The sequence below is a fragment of the Muscardinus avellanarius genome (genome assembly GCF_963383645.1).
Source record: "Muscardinus avellanarius genome assembly, chromosome: 8".
In the NCBI taxonomy this organism is placed as follows: domain Eukaryota; kingdom Metazoa; phylum Chordata; class Mammalia; order Rodentia; family Gliridae; genus Muscardinus; species Muscardinus avellanarius.
This window is the reverse complement of record NC_137794.1, coordinates 69666085-69685511: the sequence shown is the minus strand read 5'-3', so window position 1 is coordinate 69685511 and position 19427 is coordinate 69666085. Positions and strand designations below refer to the sequence as shown.

At 39.2% G+C, this 19427-nt stretch overlaps 1 protein-coding gene across 1 annotated transcript in view; it reads left to right on the top strand.

The window, feature by feature from the left end:
- Positions 1 to 4009: 4009 nt before the first annotated feature.
- FRK (fyn related Src family tyrosine kinase) overlaps positions 4010 to 19427 on the top strand; it is a gene marked incomplete at both ends in the record, with an annotated part of 99755 nt that continues 84337 nt past the window's right edge. The window contains one exon of the mRNA XM_080700107.1: positions 4010 to 4371. Within this exon, the coding sequence (XP_080556233.1) occupies positions 4010 to 4371 (362 nt within the window). The remainder of the gene's footprint in view (positions 4372 to 19427) is intronic.

The following is a 19427-nucleotide window of genomic DNA, read 5'->3' as shown; positions in this document are numbered from 1 at the left end:
ACCTCAGGCAGAAAAACTGGTTTAAGAGGTTGGCCAGGGAACCTAGAATTCAGGGAACCACTGACAGATAAGGACAGATGAGAAGCACCAGACAGAAAGTCGCTGGCACTTGGGTGCTCCAGGCACTTGCCACACTATAGAATGTTCGCTCACAGTGGGAACTGTTTGTGTAAGTGCTTATCTCACCCCTATTTAAAATTATTTTCTTTCTTCCTTTCTCTCTTCTCCCTTTCCCTTTCTTTCTTCCTCTCTGTCTGAATTGATTCAATAAATTTTTATTGCTAATTTACCATTTACATGCTAGACTTTGTACAAGGCACTGAAGATTCTAAGGAAAAGCAAACAAATATGTAAATAAAAGGAGGTCACCAAGCAACGAAGTAGAAGTGTGGGCCAGGTTTCAGGGGTGCACAGAGACCTACTAATCTTTTATGGCAGAGCAGGCGATGGGTGTATCCAATGTAAAACAACAACAACAACAACAACAACAAAAAGACCAGAAAGACATCCAGTGAACAGGATGAGAGGAGGACCCAGTGGCACAGTACAGAGGAGGAGGCCCTCGGTCCCCTGAAACTGATTGTTTGGGGAGCTGTGTTCCAATGTGCCTGTGCAGAAGTGAGGGATCTTGAGGTTGGAAGAGTTAGCGGGCCACGTGTGTCATGCTTAAGCACTTAGTTTTAATTCTAAACATTTCAGAGACTACTGCAGGATTTTACGTAGAAGAATGACATGCAGGGTTTTGTTTTTTTTTTTTAAGAGTCTGCAAGACTGGCTCAGGAGTCAGATTGAGTCCAGGGTGTTATTCACGGTTCTACCACTAGGTGGCTGTGTGACCTTGGGCAAGTTATCCTTTCTAGAACTCAGTGTCTTCTTGAAAATAAAAAAAAATACTACCTTCATCATAGGGATTGCTTTTCATTTTATGAGAATGAAGGAAAGCATCATTTATTACCTTCTTAGCACAGCTCTGGCACATAGAAAGCTTTCCAAAACGAACAGCCGCCCTTCCTAGTGCTCATGTCACCTCTGCATTGCTACTCTAATAACAGCTGCTCAGTAACCTGCTGTGACCACGACTCATCTTGGTATAAAAGATGAGTTGGGGACAGGAACAGGCTGGAGGAAGGGAGACCAATGAGAAGGCCTCTAGAATAATCCAGGGTTGAACTTTCTATCTTCTGTGTAGTGTCTAGCTGTCATTTAGATGGTATTAAAAAAAAAAAAAGTTTGTGGAGTCAATGAGAAGGAAGACTGAGCAGAATTTAGTGATTGATTAGCTGAAAGAAATCAGGCAGTGAGTAAAAGATGACTGCAAGGCTTCAAGCTTGGATGAGTGCAGAGTCCTGGTGCTATCGACACGGGGTAGCTCTTTCCCACCCCTGGCCTCTCTCTCAGGCTGTTGCTCATCTGACACCATAGGACGGTTGGCTGCATTTACAATCCCGTTCACTTGCTCAGTGACCATGCTGCAAAAGTCTGCTGTTTTGTCTTTTTCCAGAATGCCTTGTCATACCATAATGAAGGCATATTGGAATTTAGAATCTTCGTATTTTTCAAGTCTTGAACTCCATCTACAAACTGGGTTGTGTATGAGTGTGTGTGTGTGTGTGTGTGTGTGTGTGTGTTGTGGTACTAAAGACTAAACCCAGAGGCATTTTATCTTCAAGCTTCACCCCCAGCTTGATTTTATTTCTTATTTGGAGACAGGGTCTCACTAGGTTAACGCGAGTCTCAATACTTGCTGAGGCTGTCCTCGAACCTATGATCCTTCTGTCCCAGCCTCCCAAGAACAAGGATTACAGGCCTGGCCCAAACTAGGTTTGAATACATCCCTCTGGTTGCTTTAAATCTGCTTTCATTCATAGATCATGCAGATGTCTCAGGAAAGACTATAGCATTTGCACCTAGGTGTAGGGGCATTAATTAGTAGAATCCTGCAATTCTCACAATTAATATTGCTTTGGGAACAAAATATTCTTTATGCTTTGCAATATTATGTAATTATTTTCTCTTCTATCCAAACTAGGCCACATGTTGTTAAAAAACCAAACAACAACAAAAACCTGGCTTGACTTTTAGCTTTTCTATTGCTGCAAATTTTTCCTTCTTCTCTGATTCTGGTGACAATTGGAGAAACATGATAGCATGACTCATGTTCTTATTCTAACCAAATGACCTATGCACTGGTGCCTGGCTTTAGCACAAGGCAATGTGCTAAGGCTGAGGCATGGTTCTCTGGTTTTCTTTCTTTTTCTTGAGATTTACTATTTTATTACTAAAACTACCTTTGTACTGACAAAGACCAAGAGTTTTGAGATTGCCTTGGGCTAGGTTAGCCAGGCTTAAAGCTCTGACAACACTTAGATTGTTTTTAAGAGAGAAACCTTTTGGGGATTGAACCCAGGACCTCACAATTGCTAAGCACGTGCTCTGCCACTGAGCTACACCTCCAGTCCCTAACAGAGAAAATTACAAATGTCTTAAGCAAAACCGAGTGACACATCATAAACAATTTTGCAATGCTCTCTCCTGGTATAAATGATAGAAGTTGACCAGTACAAACTTATGGTCAATCTGCTCTTGAGATTCAGGAAAACATTTGTGAAATAGCTGCCCTGAATTAGGGGAAGTAGAGCAAAGCCCACTGCTATCACAGGCCTCAAAATGGCTGTCTTGACCCCAGCCTCACTAATTTTTGAGTTCCTGCCACTGCTACACCAAGTTAGTAGTTACTTTAGACCCGGAGGTCAAAGGTTAACAGAAAGAATCTCCATGGAGCTCGCAAAGAGCCCTGCTACTGGGTTACTTGATTTTCTCTACTGATCACCTAGAGTGTGTGTGTGTGTGTGTGTGTGTGTATGTGTGTGTGTGTGTGTGTGTGTGTGTGTGTGTTTCAGAAATAGTATGTGAAGGATGGGAAATTAAATGTCTCTGTGGGAAAAAGCAGTGTTTCAGGTTCTCAGCATTTTAGTCAGCTGTTTTCTTACTTTTTCAGACTGTGACGGTACTCTGAAGCTATTAAAATCTATTCCTGGTGATTAAAAAAAGAAAGAAAGAAAAAGAAAAAGGCAAGGATTCAATGGTTCTTTCTCAATTGCCTTGTGTCTAGCAACAACTCTAATTTGCCTTTTTATTTTTCCCAGTGGTGACAAAACAATGCTACTCATATTTGTGGTTGGAAAAAAAAAAATCTCTGCCCTGAATTTCTGTGCTGAGGAGGTAGCAACATGCAAGACTACCTGTGCTGGCCTGTCTTTCCAGGTGAAATGAAAGGAATATGGGTTTCTGGTGGCTGCTTTAAGAGTTTGGCTTAGTGGTAAGGGGGCTGGTCTATGCTGGGTGTGGGAGAAGGGAGGGGTAAGGAGGACTGGAATCCCATTGAGATCACAGAGAAAAGAAACCAGGAAGTAAGGAGAAATTATTACAGTCTGTACATAGCTCAGCATGTTAAAGGCACTCGCTTTGGCCAGTTGGTTATTCATTAGCAAAAGGAAAGGGCTGTGCAGACCAGGCCTGGTGGAATCTCAGGAGCAGGTGTGAATCAGGGAGGCAGCTGTGGGAGACACACTTTACCTGGAGTTAGTATCATTCTCTTGCTAACTTTTTCTTGGGACAAAGGGCTAGGTGGCTGTTCTCTGTTCCCAGTCGTTTGTCTACATAAAGTCCTCTTACATCTGTTTTATTTATCTATTTATTTTTTGTGTGTGTTTGAGATTCCTGAGCAGACAAGAAGAGGCATCTTTCCTGGAGCAGAGCAGCAGCCCATTCCCCGCTTGATCTTGCTGCAGGGCAACAGCTGCGACGCCCCAAAAGCAAGGCGGTGAGTGTCTGCAGGCAGGGCTGGCTGCAGCCAGGCCTGCGGAACTGTTCTGAAACAAGACTCTGCATACCCTCCCAAATGGAGTGAGCTAGAGCTGCTTTCCAAGTTGCCTGGTGGGAGAAAAGACGGTGGATCTGTGGAGACTTACGGGGAGGGGGAAGCCCCTCCCACTCCCCTCTCCCCACCATGGGCTGCAACGTCTGTTTGAGGTTCTGGCAATACTTGGAGCCCTATCTCCCCTGCCTGTCCGGGGTGGTGATTGAGAATCAAGGGGCCAGTTGCCACCCTGAAACTCGCCAGTCACCACAGCAGGAGTCGGAGAGAAGCCATGGTCAGTACTTTGTGGCTCTGTTTGATTACCAAGCTCGGACTGCAGAGGACCTCAGCTTCCGCGCAGGTGACAAACTCCAAGTCCTGGACACTTCCTTTGAGGGCTGGTGGTTGGCCAGACACTTGGAGAGAAGAGGAGATGCCTTCGGAGGCCAGCGACCGCAGGGCTATATTCCTTCCAACTACGTAGCAGAGGACAGAAGTCTCCAGGCAGAACCGTGAGTAGCACTGAGCACTGAGCTCTGCTTTATCTGTTAACCCTCTGAGGGCTGAGAGCCTGTAATGTGTTAGCCTTGCAACCTATCCACCACCGCCCACTCCTCAAAATTGCAGCGAGAGTGGGTGGAAGTCCTGGTAGGTGGTTAATGAAAGCACACCTTGCCTGCAAAGGGAGAGGGAAACTGGCAGGTAAATGTTGAAACAACTTTGGTTACAGTATGTGTTCCCACAGACACTGGGGCATTTTCATGAGCAAAAGCAAAGAGTGTGCCTATGTTTTGGCTGTGAAATGACACGGCTTATTTTAAAAACAGAACTGCATTTCATTTTCAGTAAATCGAAGACTCCTTTAAACCATACTGTCACATTTAAAGTCTCTTCTCCTCCTCCTCCCCCTCTTCCTCGTTGCCCTTGTTTTCCTTCTTTTTATTGGGTTTGGTTTTTGTTATAAATTTTGCAGCATTCAATAGAAACACATCAACTCTAGCCCTACCACAAACCTTAAATCCCCTTCATTCTGATAGGTGCACACAGGCTACCCAACATAGAAGAGAACATTTAGACAGTCCTATTTTTCCAAGTGAAAAGATAGAGACACTTTTCTTTGAATTTTTAGATATGTAACCCAAGCTATCATATCTTTTGGTTATTATAATTAAAAACTGGCCAAGACTTGGTGTAGTGCTATACCTCTATAATCCCAGTACTTGAGAGGCCGAGACAGGAGGTTTGTAGATTTGAGGCCTCAGTATCTCAGTGAGACCCTGTTTAAAAAAAGTCTGGGAGTACAAGCTCAGAGGTAACCCTCCAGTACCAAATCTGGCTAGGTACAACAATTTAGTAAAGTTTAATAAAAAATAATGGCAACATTTCTCCAGAAGACTAGATAAAGATTTATTTTATTTGAATAAACTCTATTAATTATAGTGGAACAAATGATGAAAATTTTATGTACTTATTCACTCCATCCATCCATCCATCCATCCATCCATCCATCCATCCAAGCGTTAGGCACAGCAGTGGGCAGGATGAGTACGGATGAGGCAAGGTTATGTTTGTGGTAGTTGAGTATAAAGTGGAGAAGATCCAGTCTTGACGATGTGCATGTGTGGTCTGGTGAGTTGGGAGCAAGCAGAGACTGTGGCTGTCAGTTTTCAAATGAAATCAAAGACTGGGGATGTTTCTCAGGAAGTAAATTTATTTTATAGAACAGTTCCTAGTGGAGGAATCATTGGAGATTCACTCGTGTGAATAACCCAGGGAATAAGATGGTAGCACAGCTGTGGAATATTGTTGCTGATTTTTAAGCTCAGATGTCCAGATATGAAGGGTGGTTTGGTTATTTTTGAGACTCTTTCCAATACCAAGAGCTTATAAATATTAAGGGTCTTAACTTACTCCTAAATAGAAATGAACTGACATTTATGCTTTTGATGAATGGAATTGATTCTTAAATTGGTTCTTAAGTGAGAAAATCACCTGTGGGAAAATTTATTTTCTATGATAATCTACAGGAAATATCTTTTATTTTTCACTGAATGCTTAGTCAAGTGCACTTCTGTGTTTTTATTACTACATAATTTCCATTTCATATGTGGCACTATGCATATGTTATATTTTGTGTAATATATATTACTAGAATACACACTGTAATGTTAATATTTAGTGCCTTGAATTCACAACCTACTAGTTTTGTTTTTTAATTTTTGGTACTAGAGATTGAACCCAGGGATATTTTACCTCTGAGCGACACCCCTAGACCTATTTTATTTTTTAGTTCGAAACAGGGTCTTATTAAGTTACTGAGGGTGGCCTCGAACCTGCAATCTTCATGTCCTACCCTCCCATGTACTGAGATTACAGATGTGCACCATCATGTCAGGCTTCTACTAGTTTTAAATATATTCAATTCTTTCAACTGCCTGATGCCTCTGTTTCCTCACCTACAAAGTTGCCTAGACTCTGGGTTTCCTAATTATCTGGGAGTACAAGCTTTTATAATTTATATGTAGCTGTTCAGCTACATTCATCCATGCCAGATATAAATGCTAAAGAAGGCAAGTGGAGGAAAAAAAAAAGTTAGCCAAAACTGTAAAAGGAGCAGTGTCATAACTAATTCAGATTGCCTTTGCCTATGGACACAAAATTAGGCAGCTAAACTATTTTGGCTATCTTTTTGACTTTCAGGGACATCGGTTGCCAAGAATACCGGATTTATATCTGCACATACCTTTTGACCTCTTGTCTTAGAGTCCGTTCTCAGCAGTTTCCATCTGTCACTACCTTCCCAGGTCTCTGTAGTGGGCTTCCCTGGGAATCTCCACATCTACTGGAATAAGAACATGGTGTCAGGAAATGTACCACTTGGCTTCCTGACCAGGGCAGGCTACTTGTTTTCTAGTGTGCATGGAGGCTTCACCTGTGAACCCAGGTCACTCCAAAGGTTCTTATCACAATATGGTTAAATTCCTTTAATTTTTTTTAGAACAAGGAGCTCTAGTCTCTAGCATTCCACTCCATTTCAAAGAGAAGTGATTTAACTTAGCAGTCTTCAGAGTAGGGTGTCCAAAAGCACACAGTCCCAGGGACTCATATAAAACAATTTTTCTTAAAACTTTTTCTTTAGAGACTTTGTTTTTTCCAAACGTATGCTTTATTTTTCCTTTGAAAGTTAATGTGGCTTACTGAGGTTAGTAAAAAGAATTTAGGAAAGAATATTGTGTAAATAGAATTAAAGACTGTTTTTGTTTGTATTCACACATATGAGATGAGTGGACAATGGAAAATCAATGTTGAGTCGTCTAGTTCCTAAGGAGACCAGTTTAATGCAGTGTTGATTAATACCCATCTCTTTATGTCTTTATTCTTAGTTTGCATTAGTAAGAAATCAGGACAAATCAGTTGAAAGTTTTAGTTTTGGGTTTGTTAACATTTTTTTTTTTTTACTACTTGGAAGTAGAGATGTTGAAAAAAGAACTAGACTATTGTTAAATCAATTTACTAATCGATTATTATTCTACTTAGAAGTACTTTAACTTTTCTGAATATCTTACATTAAGTGATATAATAACCCAGTTCTTAAAGAATTTTGCCTTTGTGAAGAACCATTGTATTTATCTTCAATTTGAATTCATTCCTGGATCCTTTTATAGATGAGTGTTTTTCTTCAACATCTTCAACATGGAATCCTCAAAAACACTACACTTAGAGGTCTTATTACTCAGAGCTCTCTTTAAATATATTATTCAGTGTTTTTAAAGATATAAAGTTCACCCAGAAAATAATGGCATGGCAATTACATATAAATCTTGAAGCCAAGAAAAATAGCTTTAACTTTCATTGCTTTTATTGTTAAAAAAAATCAAAGATTGCAGCATTCTGACAAAAAGCAAAATGATCAGCAATGGTATAATTTATACATAGCATCATTTGTCTACAAAGAGCTTAAAAAGTTTTTTGCCCAGTTGTTTAGGTGTGCCTTAGATGTCATACCTGAACTTTTATGTTAAATTGAACCAGGGTCAGGGATGAGGCCAGTTTAGTTTCCTGGAGAGGGGATTGGGGAGGAGGGGAGTGGGCAAATGTAACTACACAAGCCAGCAGCTGATATTTTACATCAAACCTGACCACACAGGCCAAGGGTAATAGGAAAAACAATTTGATTCCCCTTTGCATATGGAATATTTTTCAACAGCAACAAAATACACTGTCGTAATTTTGACTCTATAAACTTCTCCAAGATTTAAATAAAGGTTTCATGAAAAATAAAATTGAGGCTCAGGATATAGCTCAGTGATAGGGGACTTGTCTATCATGAGAAGCCCTGGGTTTGATTCCCAATAGCATGGGAAAAATAAAAATCAGATCCCTAGAATAATCTATGAATTTTATTTTTAAATTAAGCTCCATTTGTTTCTGCATCATAGTCTTGTGCATTTTATTACATGAGGATTCATCCTGGTGCTCTGAGTCCATTCCATGAGCCTAGTATGGTGCTAGGTGAATGGTTCTGCATAGTTGCTTTTTGGGGTATATAACTTGGTTTTAGGTTAAGAAGTGTCTTTTCACTTGAGTATGAAACTGAAGGCTATGAAGTTTCTCTCCACCCCCTTAACTTAAGGATGGCATACCTTTGTGTATTGCAGGGAGCTACCAGTACAATGCTTTCTTTGTATCTCTTGTTAACAGAGGAGGCAGTGTTTCGTAGACACAGTTTTCTTTTTCTCTTCTTTCCCTATAAAGGTACATTCTTTCCAGTTCTTTACCTGTTTACAATTTTAGGGTCTGCCTTAAAAAGAGAAAGCAGGAATACATATTTATAACTCATAATTTTGATGATAATTAATCTTGTGGGATAAATGTGTTAGAATGTTATGAAGTACGGAGGTAGAGGAATTTCTCTCCCTCCACATAGGACATATTTTCCTCTTTAATGTGTTAGACAAGTTATTTTAAGATTCTGTATTATCTAAGGTCAAGGCCATCATCTGGCTTAAAGAAAGCAGCATGGTGAAATAAAGTGGCGAATTTTTGTAAAGATTCTTACCTCGCCATTTAAGAACAGATTGAGGCTGCACTGTTTGATGATTTGAATACTGCAGAATTTAATAATTGAAGACAAGTTGTACACAGGGTTCCTAGTCATTTCCCATCTAGATGTCAATTTCTCTCTTAGCTGAGATATGCAGTCAGCTTTTGAATCTTAAATTAGTCAAAGATAAGAGAAACAATGTGGTTTAAAATTAAAATTGCTGGCCAGGCGTGGTGGTGCACGTTTGTAATCCGGGCATTTGGGAGGCTGAGACTGGAGGATCGTGGTTCGTGGACAGCCTCAGCTGCTTAGTGAGGCCCTTTGCAACTCAGTGAGACCTTGTTTCAAAGTAAAGAATAAAGAAATAGGACAGGGGGTGTAGCTTGGAGGTCGAATACCCCTGGGTTCCATCCTCAGACCCGCAAAAATAAATAAATAAATGAATAAATAAATAAATAAATAAATAAAAATTTAAATTGTTGTTAGTAAGGAAAGGGAAAAAGCACCAGAATATTCATAATTCAATCTGGCATAGTAGATTTTAATCACCTATAGGCAATCAACCCTCCAATTATTTTTTCCAAATTATTTCTTTCCCTTTGTGTTTGCTTTCACTGAATACTAAAAGCTCATGTGTTGAAATAAAAATACTGTAATTTCAGTTCTCTAAAAAAAGTATGTTTAGATACTACTGTTTCAGAAACTAAGTTAAAAGAAATATGTATTTACATACATATGTACAACATAAATAATGTAAAATACATTTTTTTGTGTGTGGGTCTGGGGATGGAACCTGGGGCATTCGACCTCCGAGCTACACCCCCTGTCCTATTTTTTTTTTTTTTTTATTCTTTATTTTGAAACCGGGTCTCACTGCAGAGGGCCTCACTAAGTAGCTAAGGATGTCCGCGAACCGCGATCCTCCAGGTCTCAGCCTCCCAAATGTTGGGATTACAAGCATGTGCCACCACGCCCGGCTAAAATACATTTTAAATGTACATTTGGTTGTCTATCAAATAAAATATTTTGGATAAACCCAAGGTGAGAATTTTAGGACAGATAGTTAATTAATTTAATTTTATTTTTATGGTTCTAGAGATTGAATCCAGAAGCATTTTACCTCCAAGTTATGCTCCCATCCCTATGTTATTTTTTATTTTGAAACAAGGTCTCAAAGTTGCTGAGGGCCTTGCTTAGTTGCTAAGACTGGCCTAGGACCTGTTATCTTCCTGTCTCAGCCTCCCAAGTACTGGGATTATAGGTATGCATCACCACACCCAGTTAGGACAGATAATTTAAATTACTCCAAAGCATATTTTTAATTAATTAATTAATTAATTTTTGGTGGTACTGGGGTTCCTGGAAACACTTCTACCTCCGGGCTACACTCCCAGACCTATTTTATATTTTTTTTATTTGGAAACAGGGTCTCTTAAGCCTGTGAGGCTGGCTTCGAACCAGCTCTATTCTCCTGTCTCCGTCTCCCAAATGCTGGGATTACAAGCATGTGCAACCACACCCGGTTTATTTATTTCTTTTTGTGGGTCTGGGGATGGAACCCAGGGGCATTCAACCTCCGAGCTACACCCCCTGCCCTATTTTTTATTCTTTATTTTGAAACATAATCTAAGTTGCAGAGAGCCTCACTAAGTAGCTGAGGCTATCGAGAACCACGATCCTCCAGTTTCAGCCTCCCTAACGCTGGGATTACAAGTGTGTGCCATCACACCTGTCTCCAAAGCATATTTTAGATGTCATGAGATTAATTAGGAACATCTATTATTAAGTGACAGCATTACCTATAGAACCATGACATGTTCTACTCTCCCTATTCTTTGAATCGTCATTATAAACTAATTACCATGATGTAAAATAACACAACAAATATGTTGCTAAAATAATATATTGAAAACTTTTATCTAAAGCTGGGCGTTGTTGTGCATGCTTGTAATCCCAGCATTTGGGAGGCTGAGATAGAATTGGTTTTGGACAGCCTCACCTACTTAGTGAGGCCCTTTGCAACTCAGTGAGAACTTGTTTCAAAAATAAAGAATAAAATAATAGGGCTGGGCGTGTAGTTTGGAGGTAGAATGCACCTGGATTCAATCCCCAGTACCGCAAAAACAAAAACAACAACAGCAAAAAGAACCCTTTCATCTCAAGTTACTACTTAGTAAGGCCCTTTATAACTCAGTGAGACTCTGTTTCAAAATAAAACAATAAAAATAGGACTGGGGGTATTATTTGGAGGTAGAACTCCCCTGAATTCCATCCCCAGTACCATAAAAAAACAAAAACAAAAATAAAACTTTTTGTTAGGGTTTTGGGGAACTGTCCCCAGGGATCTTTGTTAGACCCCTGGGAATAATTTCCCCAAAACTCCCCAAAGAAACAAAAAAACAGAAAAACAGAAAAAGAGGAAAAGATAGAAATACAGGAGATAGAAATATAGCCCCATGCCAAAAATGGTATGGCGGGGTGACTCGAAATGAATACACCAAAGGCATTCATTACACGGGGACCGGACTTTTTATACCCATGACATCCATCTTGTTTACATAATTCTGAAGTAGTGAACATCCCTGTAAGGTACCTCCCCCAGCAAGAAGGGCAAGGTCAAACCCTGCTCCATCCTCCCTAGATCATCATGTAGATCTGTCTTTAGATAAAGGCCTAGTTCTCCTCTCCTATTGACTGGTTAATTGCTTTTGGCTAGGTTAATTTACATTGGAATAGTTGTCTGCTTTTAGGCAGAAACCAAGTCCTTGCACAGATTTGCCCCTTACCCAATTTTTGAAATATATTAATAATCATAGCTTTCTCAAATTTTCCTAGGCCATTCCCAATACTGGTACATTTTATCTCGGGTATAATATTATATGAATTTTCATGTTAATATTACCATACTGTGTTTATGTTGATATAACTGCATATTTATCTCAGTTTGTTTTACAATGATTTTTTATATAAGTTGTCATAATTTTTTTGTGTGTATGTGGTACTGGGAACTGAACCCAGGGCACTTTGCCACTGATTATATATATATATATATATATATATATATATATATATATATATAAAATTTACTTATTTGCGGGTCTGGGGATGGAACCCAGAGGCATTTGACCTCCGAGCTACACCTCCTGCCCTATTTTTTATTCTTTATTTTGAAACAGGGTCTCACTAAGTTATGGAGGGCCCCACTAAGTAGCTGAGGCTTTCCTTGAACCGCGATACTCCTGTCTCAGCCTCCTGAATGCTGGGATTACAAGCGTGTACCACCACACCCGGCTGAATTTTATTTTTTATTTTGAGGTAGAGTCTGCTTAAGTTACCCAGGCTAACCATGAACTTATAGTTCTCCTGTCTCACCCTCCCAAATAAGTAGTTTTACAAGAGTACACCTCTGTGCCCAGTGTATCATCACCATTTTAAAGAAAAATTATAAATAATTGTTAATTTTTTAACAATAAACTGTCTAAGAAAAATGGCGAGGTCTCCTGAACTGTGAGAAAATTTTTCTTGTTTAATTCCCCCTCACAAAGAAAAGAAAAAGTGGCAAAGTCATAGAAATGAGGAAAAGAGGAACCAATTGAAATCACAGTTAAAGGTTAATTAAGTGCAGTTTTAAATAATTAATTAATGGCAGTAAAACCTGATTATGTGCACCTCAAAATAATTCTGGAAGCAATGAAGTGACATAGTAAGGGATTATTAAAATAAGTAGGAGTTATTTTTTCAAGGAAAAGGGATAAACATAATAATGTGAAAGTTTCTATTACAATATTTCATTCAAAATCTCTTTAGCAGAAGTATTGATTACTTTTTTCCTTTTAGGTTTTCAACAAATTACTAATAATGAAAAAAAGGGGAAGAAATAACTACACTCTAGTTTTAAAGATCAGAAGCTGAATTTCAATTTAATTGAATTTAGTCTTTTTATTTTTTTCTTAAATCAAAGGCACTATTGGTGAATTTTGTGTGTGTGTGTGTGTGTGTGTGTGTGTGTGTGTGTGTGTGTTACTAGAGATGGAACCCAGAGACCTTCTATCTCCGGGCTACACTCCCAGACCTATTTTATATTTTATTTGGAAACAGGGTCTCACTAAGTTGCTGAGAGGCTCACTAAGTAGCTGAGGCTGGCTTTGAACCTGTGTGATCCTCCTGTCTCACGCCCGGCTCTTGGTGAATTCATTTAAATGCTTGGGTCATCTGTTCATATAACCTAAAGTTTCTTTTTGATAAATAAAAGTGAAGCATCTCACCAAATTCATATACAGTAAAGGATTAACTTTTTTTTGTGTGTGTGTGGTATTGGGGATGTAACCCAGAGGCATTCTACCTCTGATCTACACCCCCAGCCCTATTTTTTATTATTTTATTTTTTTGAAACAGGGTATCACTAAATAGCTGAGGCTGACCTTGAACCGGTATTCCTCCAGTCTCAACCTCAAAATACTGGGATTATAAGCATGCACCACCACGCCTGGGTGAGGATTAATTTTTAAAAATGAGTTGCTATGTATTATGCACTTTAATTTGTCTTTGTGTCTCTCAAGAGAGAAAAAAAAACCCCTCAAAATTATTTGCCACAATTAATTTTCTGCTCATTAGCTCAAAAAGGAAAGAAAAAGAAAGTTATCTTAGTATTTTTCAATTATGAAGACTTCAGTGAGAATCTACATGTTAAATCAAAATTATAGTGACTTTTGTGTTCTTCCAGTTGATATTTTAACTTGATTCTAACATTAGTGGTATAAAATCCTAATTGGGATATAATGCTGGTTGCTCTTTGTAACCTGTGCTCTGGTATGCTTAAAGTCACAGGCTAAAGCTGGATGTGGTGGCACATGCTTATAATCCCAGTACTTGGGAGGCTGAGACAGTTGGATAGCAGGTTCGAGGACAGCCTCAGCAAGTAGTGAGACTCTCATCAACCTGCTGAGACTCTGTTTCAAAATAAAAAATAATATAGGACTGGAAGTATAGCCAAGAGGTAAAATATTCTTGATTTCAATCCCCAGTAACACACACACACACACACACACACACACACACACACACACATACACACACACACACACACACACACACAGGGTAAGGGCTATAGGGATGGATCTGGAACTGACTCTGGCTCTATGGTGACTTAGTTGTGTGACCCTGAGCAACTTATTGACCATACCACCTCAGTTTCTCATCTGTAGAGTAAAATTAATAATGATCCCCATCTCATGTCCAGACAATGCTTATTATGCACAGCATCACACTAAGGTTAGGGGCAAGGTGATGACTTTGTTATATGGCATAAATTATGTGGCATATATGAGATATGACATACAGGAGACTGCAGAAAGGGTGCAATATAAAGCACCTTAAGCAAGAAACATACTAAGTGTTTCATATTGGTTAGCGGTTCCTCCTGTCTAGGTGGGTCACACCTTCTACAGCTCCATTCTAGTTGTCACAATATTCTTCCTGTGCAGCGGATTCCCTGTACACCGAGCATCTTCCGTCTCTGACAGTTCCATTCTGTCCCTCACCTGCAGCTTTGGTCTTCTAAGAGGCTATTCTGTCTGCTGAAACCCTTGCCTTCCTCTTCCTGTCTGGCTCTAACTGGCCCCTCAGGTCTCGCTGGCTGCCTTCTTTGTTCCTCCCTCCCCAGGCCTTTCCCAGCATTCTAGACTAGGGTAGGTGTGCCTCATAGAGCCCGTGGCATCCTTTTTCATTCTTGCTAATTTATTTTCTGCAAGACTATCAGCTCTGGAAGTGAGTGGCTGGGCGCAGAGCCATCTCCTTGCCCCTAAGCTTAGTGTGATGCTATGCATAACAAGCACTGGATGGACAAGTGAATAATTAAGCAAAGGGTTGCTACAAAAACAGAAAACCTATAAAGGTTTTCTCCAACTCTTTCTTTTCCAGTTGCTTTTTTTTTTTTTTTACCTACCCAAAGCATCTGCATTAAAGACACAAGCCATTTTTCTCTTAATGAACTGTTCATATCTTAATTTTTGGTTTGACTCACAGTTAAAGAAGCATAATTTCTATGCTTCCAGAAATCAACTGATTTCTCATTTACCCTGGGAAGAAAATACTGAGGGTCACAGACTGATTCAAAGATTCTTTATAATGTAGAATGATTACCAAGCTGGCAACAAATTACAAATCTCATGAAAATGGCATCCAAAAATCACATAGACACATATTAAACTATACCATGGTTACCTTCATAGTAGAGAAACTACTGGCCACAGCTTTTAAATGGACAGAAAACTAAAATCTAATTTACAAAATTAATGTTGTAGGGCTACACTTATAATTTCATTTTTATGGTCAACATATATAATTTAAAATGATTATGTATGTGAAATATTTTTCAGCTTATATATGCTGAAAGTTTGACTCTAATGAACATTAATAGACCTTTCACTGCTACAACTGTAAAACATTACCAAACAAAATAATTTCATCTTTTTTTTGGTTAATTTTCTTACTAATTAACTGCTAATTTCTCTGCAGCATTCTCTGATTCCAATTTTTAATGGGGGCCTTAGCATGAAAAGCACAGGGCCACTTTCTCTGGGGAAGGTAGTTATGCAGATTAATAGCAGCTTTAATGGTATTTCAGGGCACTTTATAGCTATTTCCCCAAAAGCCTACAACTTTAGCATTGGTTTATGTGACTGTTTCTTTGAAGATTAATGAAACGGAAGAATTCTGCTAAAATGCATAGATGCAAATATAGATCACGTGATCTGCATTAGCCACCTTATTGCTTATTTGGCTAAATTTGATGCCATCATATACTATCCCTTGTGTAAGATCTTTCTGGCATGATGTCAATTTTTTCTACCAAGGTTATATATTTTTTAAAGTTAGATGTTTTTGTGTTTACGAACTGAGTTAACTTGTATGTCAATATCTGTAATGTTTTTATTTATGTCTTCTTTAAAATTTTTATACGCTATATTTTATAGTGCCTTTAAATTCAGACTAAATTTCTCAATTAGAGATTTTTTTCATGCTTTCTTGTGCCTTTTTGAGGGTAAAATGAAAATGAGATTCAAGGAATGCAAGCACTAGAAGCTTTTGAACCTTATACTATGTATCTTATATTGAAATAAATATCCTAACAAATAGTGCATACAGCATTGGCCCCTTGATTTGAGAGATTCAGAAGAATCCCATGTAGTCCCTCTGAAGCACCATCCTGTTGGCAAGACTTGGGGTCACTGCAGTGCTACTCTGATCTCACATGTATCTTTTTGCCATTTCCAAATGTTAATGAACTATGACATACCAAGACATCATCATGCAAGCCCCAGCTCTGTGCTGCTCTCAGTCACTCTCCAGGAACCATTTCTGGAGGGCACCTGTTATACTCCTGAGATGCAGAATTCACAACACTTGTTTCAAAGTCTTTTTGACATTTGGTTTTTTTTGTATGTGTGGTACCTGTATTAAACTCAGGGGCCTTCTTCCTCTAAGATACATCCCAGCCCGATCTTATTTTTATTTTGAAACAGGGTTTTTATAGGTTAATGAAAGTCTCACTCTTTGCCAAGGCTGTCCTTGACCTTGAGATCCTACTGTCTCAGACCCCCAAGTACTAGGATTATATGCATGTGCCACCAGGCCCAGGTCTCTTTGTAATTGCTCATGATTGCAGAAAATTGTTTTTAAGGAATTGATATATTTAGTCAACAAATTTGTTGTGTGTACTTACTCTATTAAAGGCACTATTTCTATCACAAAAATTATAAGAATTAATATGGGTGTGTTTCTTCTCCAGAGAATTTTACAATCTCAGGAATTAAGGCTAATAAACCTGAATGTTACGTCAATGCCCTTCAGACCTCTGGGAGCACTTCTAGAGTGGGGCATTACTCGTTGCAGGAAAGGAGAACACACAGCATGAGGAAGAGCAGATGCTCTCAGGGAGAAAGAACTCCTTAAATTCAAGGGTATGATTTTGGGGAGGGATTAAGGAAGCACGACCTGGCTCTGGATGGGATGTTGTCAAAAAGTGGAGATAAGTGTGTGGTTGCGTATCAATAAAACTTGTTGAGAAGGAAGAAAGACTAACTGGAAGGCTGAAGCATTGGTGAAGAAAGAGCAATCACTCAGATTATAGATAGGCAGATGCTTGGTTATTTTTATAGTGGGAAAATGTTCATGTTGTGTGGGCCCTTCAGTCATGATGATGAGCTGATGTGATCTCATTTTTGTCTTGGTCCCTCATGGTCACAGAGTGGCCTTGTTTGATGTCAACATTCTGTGAGACTGTTTATGTTTCACAGGGGAAAACCAAGGCCTTCCCGTAAGTGCCTGGTGAGATCCTGGATGTCCGGGGCAGCTTAGCAGTTTCTCAGTATGGACAGATGCAGATTAATGCTGGAAGAGGAGCACATACTGTCAGTCATGTAGCACGCATGAAAAAGTAATTGGTTAATGCATGAATGAGGAAACAAATACATGGATTAATGTGAGCAGAGGTCTTAATTTGGAAGGAAATGATACCTGTCCTTCTAGGTTCAGATCATATGATCCTCTTCCTAGAAGCATTTCCCAGCCTTCATAGAAAGAGTTAATAATTCTTCCCTATGAGTTTGTATTTATTGTTAGTGGAGCAAAAGATTGTAATAATTGGCACTTAAGAGCTTCCCATTGTGTTATCCACCACAGAAACAATCTATTTGCATTGTTTTTGTCTCATATCTTATAACAACGCCATGAGGTAGATGCTTTTGTTATTATTGTTTGTAGATGTAGAGGCTGAAGGAGGTTATAAGAGCTAATTTCAATTTGTGGCACTGGTAAAAAAAGAACAGGGAGGTAAGCGATTTCATGAATATAGACTGAAGACTTAAGAGGGAAGGAAATAACTAACATATTTGAATATCTTCATGATGCTAAACACAAAAACTAATTTAATCTTTATAATAGCTCTGTATGGCAAGTTTTCTTATCACTATGTTTAGAGTTAGAAATTTGAAACCAAAAATTAAATAGATTCTGGAATATTCTTATCTGGTAAGTAGTAGAGAGGCAAAACTACAAATTAGATTAAGAAAAAGAGAGAATGAAATAAAAAATATGTGATTTGGGACTAGGTAAAGAAATATTCACTCACATAATAATTTGGGGGTAGAAAGAACGGTTGAAGCAGAAAGGAAGATAGTACATTTAATTGTAGGTCTGTCAAATTAGAAGTCCTATTAGAACAGCTCAATGAAAATAGCCAAAACAAATTCAGAAACATTACAGCACGACAAAGGACAAGTCTATTCTGTAAAGATGAATTTTGAAGTCATTCACACAGAGGAGTGACAAATGTCATAGGAATATAGGAACCACAGAGTGTTGTAGATGTCATTAGGATCATAGGAACCATAGTACCAGAGTATAAAACATAGGAGAAAGGGACAAAGACCAAGTCTTCAGAGATGCCCACCATTTCGCCGAGGGAGTGTGCAGTAGAGATTGTGACTGCCACCTCAGGGCCATGCCATCTTGTGACCCTGCTCTTAGGTAGCCTCCTGCCACACTGAATCAGCGTGGTCAATTTACTTTCTTGGACCAACAAGACAAGAGTAACTGTGACAAAAGCAGGGACTGACCTGCACAGTGCTTGCATGTTGGGGTTTCCTTTCTCATTGCTCTTGGGATTCTCTAAGTACCACAAAAATCCTCAAGCTAAATTCCAGAAGGGTGAGGGCCCGAGCAGTGACTCAGCAGCCCAGCTCAGATCAGTGGAGCCTCCTTCCATCTACTAACCTCTGTGAGTGCACTGAAGAGTTGATATGAAGCAAACAATACGGGGAAGAAGAGTCATCGAAGGACACTGTGAGGAACTTAAGAAACTAGAAGAAAAACAGTAGCATCTTTCTTTCTTTCTTTCTTATTTTTAATCTCTCTCTCTTTCTTTTTTTTCAGTACCAGGGATCAAACCCAGGGCCTCCAGCATGTTAGGCAAGCATTCCAGTTTGAGATGAGGTTATGGTGCTGCCCATGCAGGCCTGGAACGTATGATCCTCCTGTCTCAGCCTCTTGAGTGACAGGGATTACAGGTTTCTGCTGCAGTTTCCAACCCTCAAAGCATCTTTTTTTTTTTTTTTTTTTTTTTAATGCAAAAAGAACAGCAAGAAGGAAGTTTGGGAGTGAAATACCAAGGAAAGGTCAAGGTAATGAGGAAGAGGTAAGGATGTTAGGTTTGCTGGAGGATTGCTGGTGACACTAGAGAGCAGTTTTATGAGGTAATGATGGTTGACAGCATGCGATAAGGAGAAAGAGTTTGGAAGAGCACTTTTCTTTCTGTCTGGGACTCTTGCACTGGGAGGGTTAGGCTGGGTTGAATCATAGGAAAATTATAACATGGTAGGTCCACACATGGAGCTTAGATCTATTCTGAGACTCAGAGTGGAGGGCAAGCAAATGCCCAGCTGCCTTTGCTTGTGAGCAGAGCCTGCTGGGTCCTGAAGGACTGATCTGGTTAGGGGTTTACAAAATGCTTAATGCTCTTTAGCT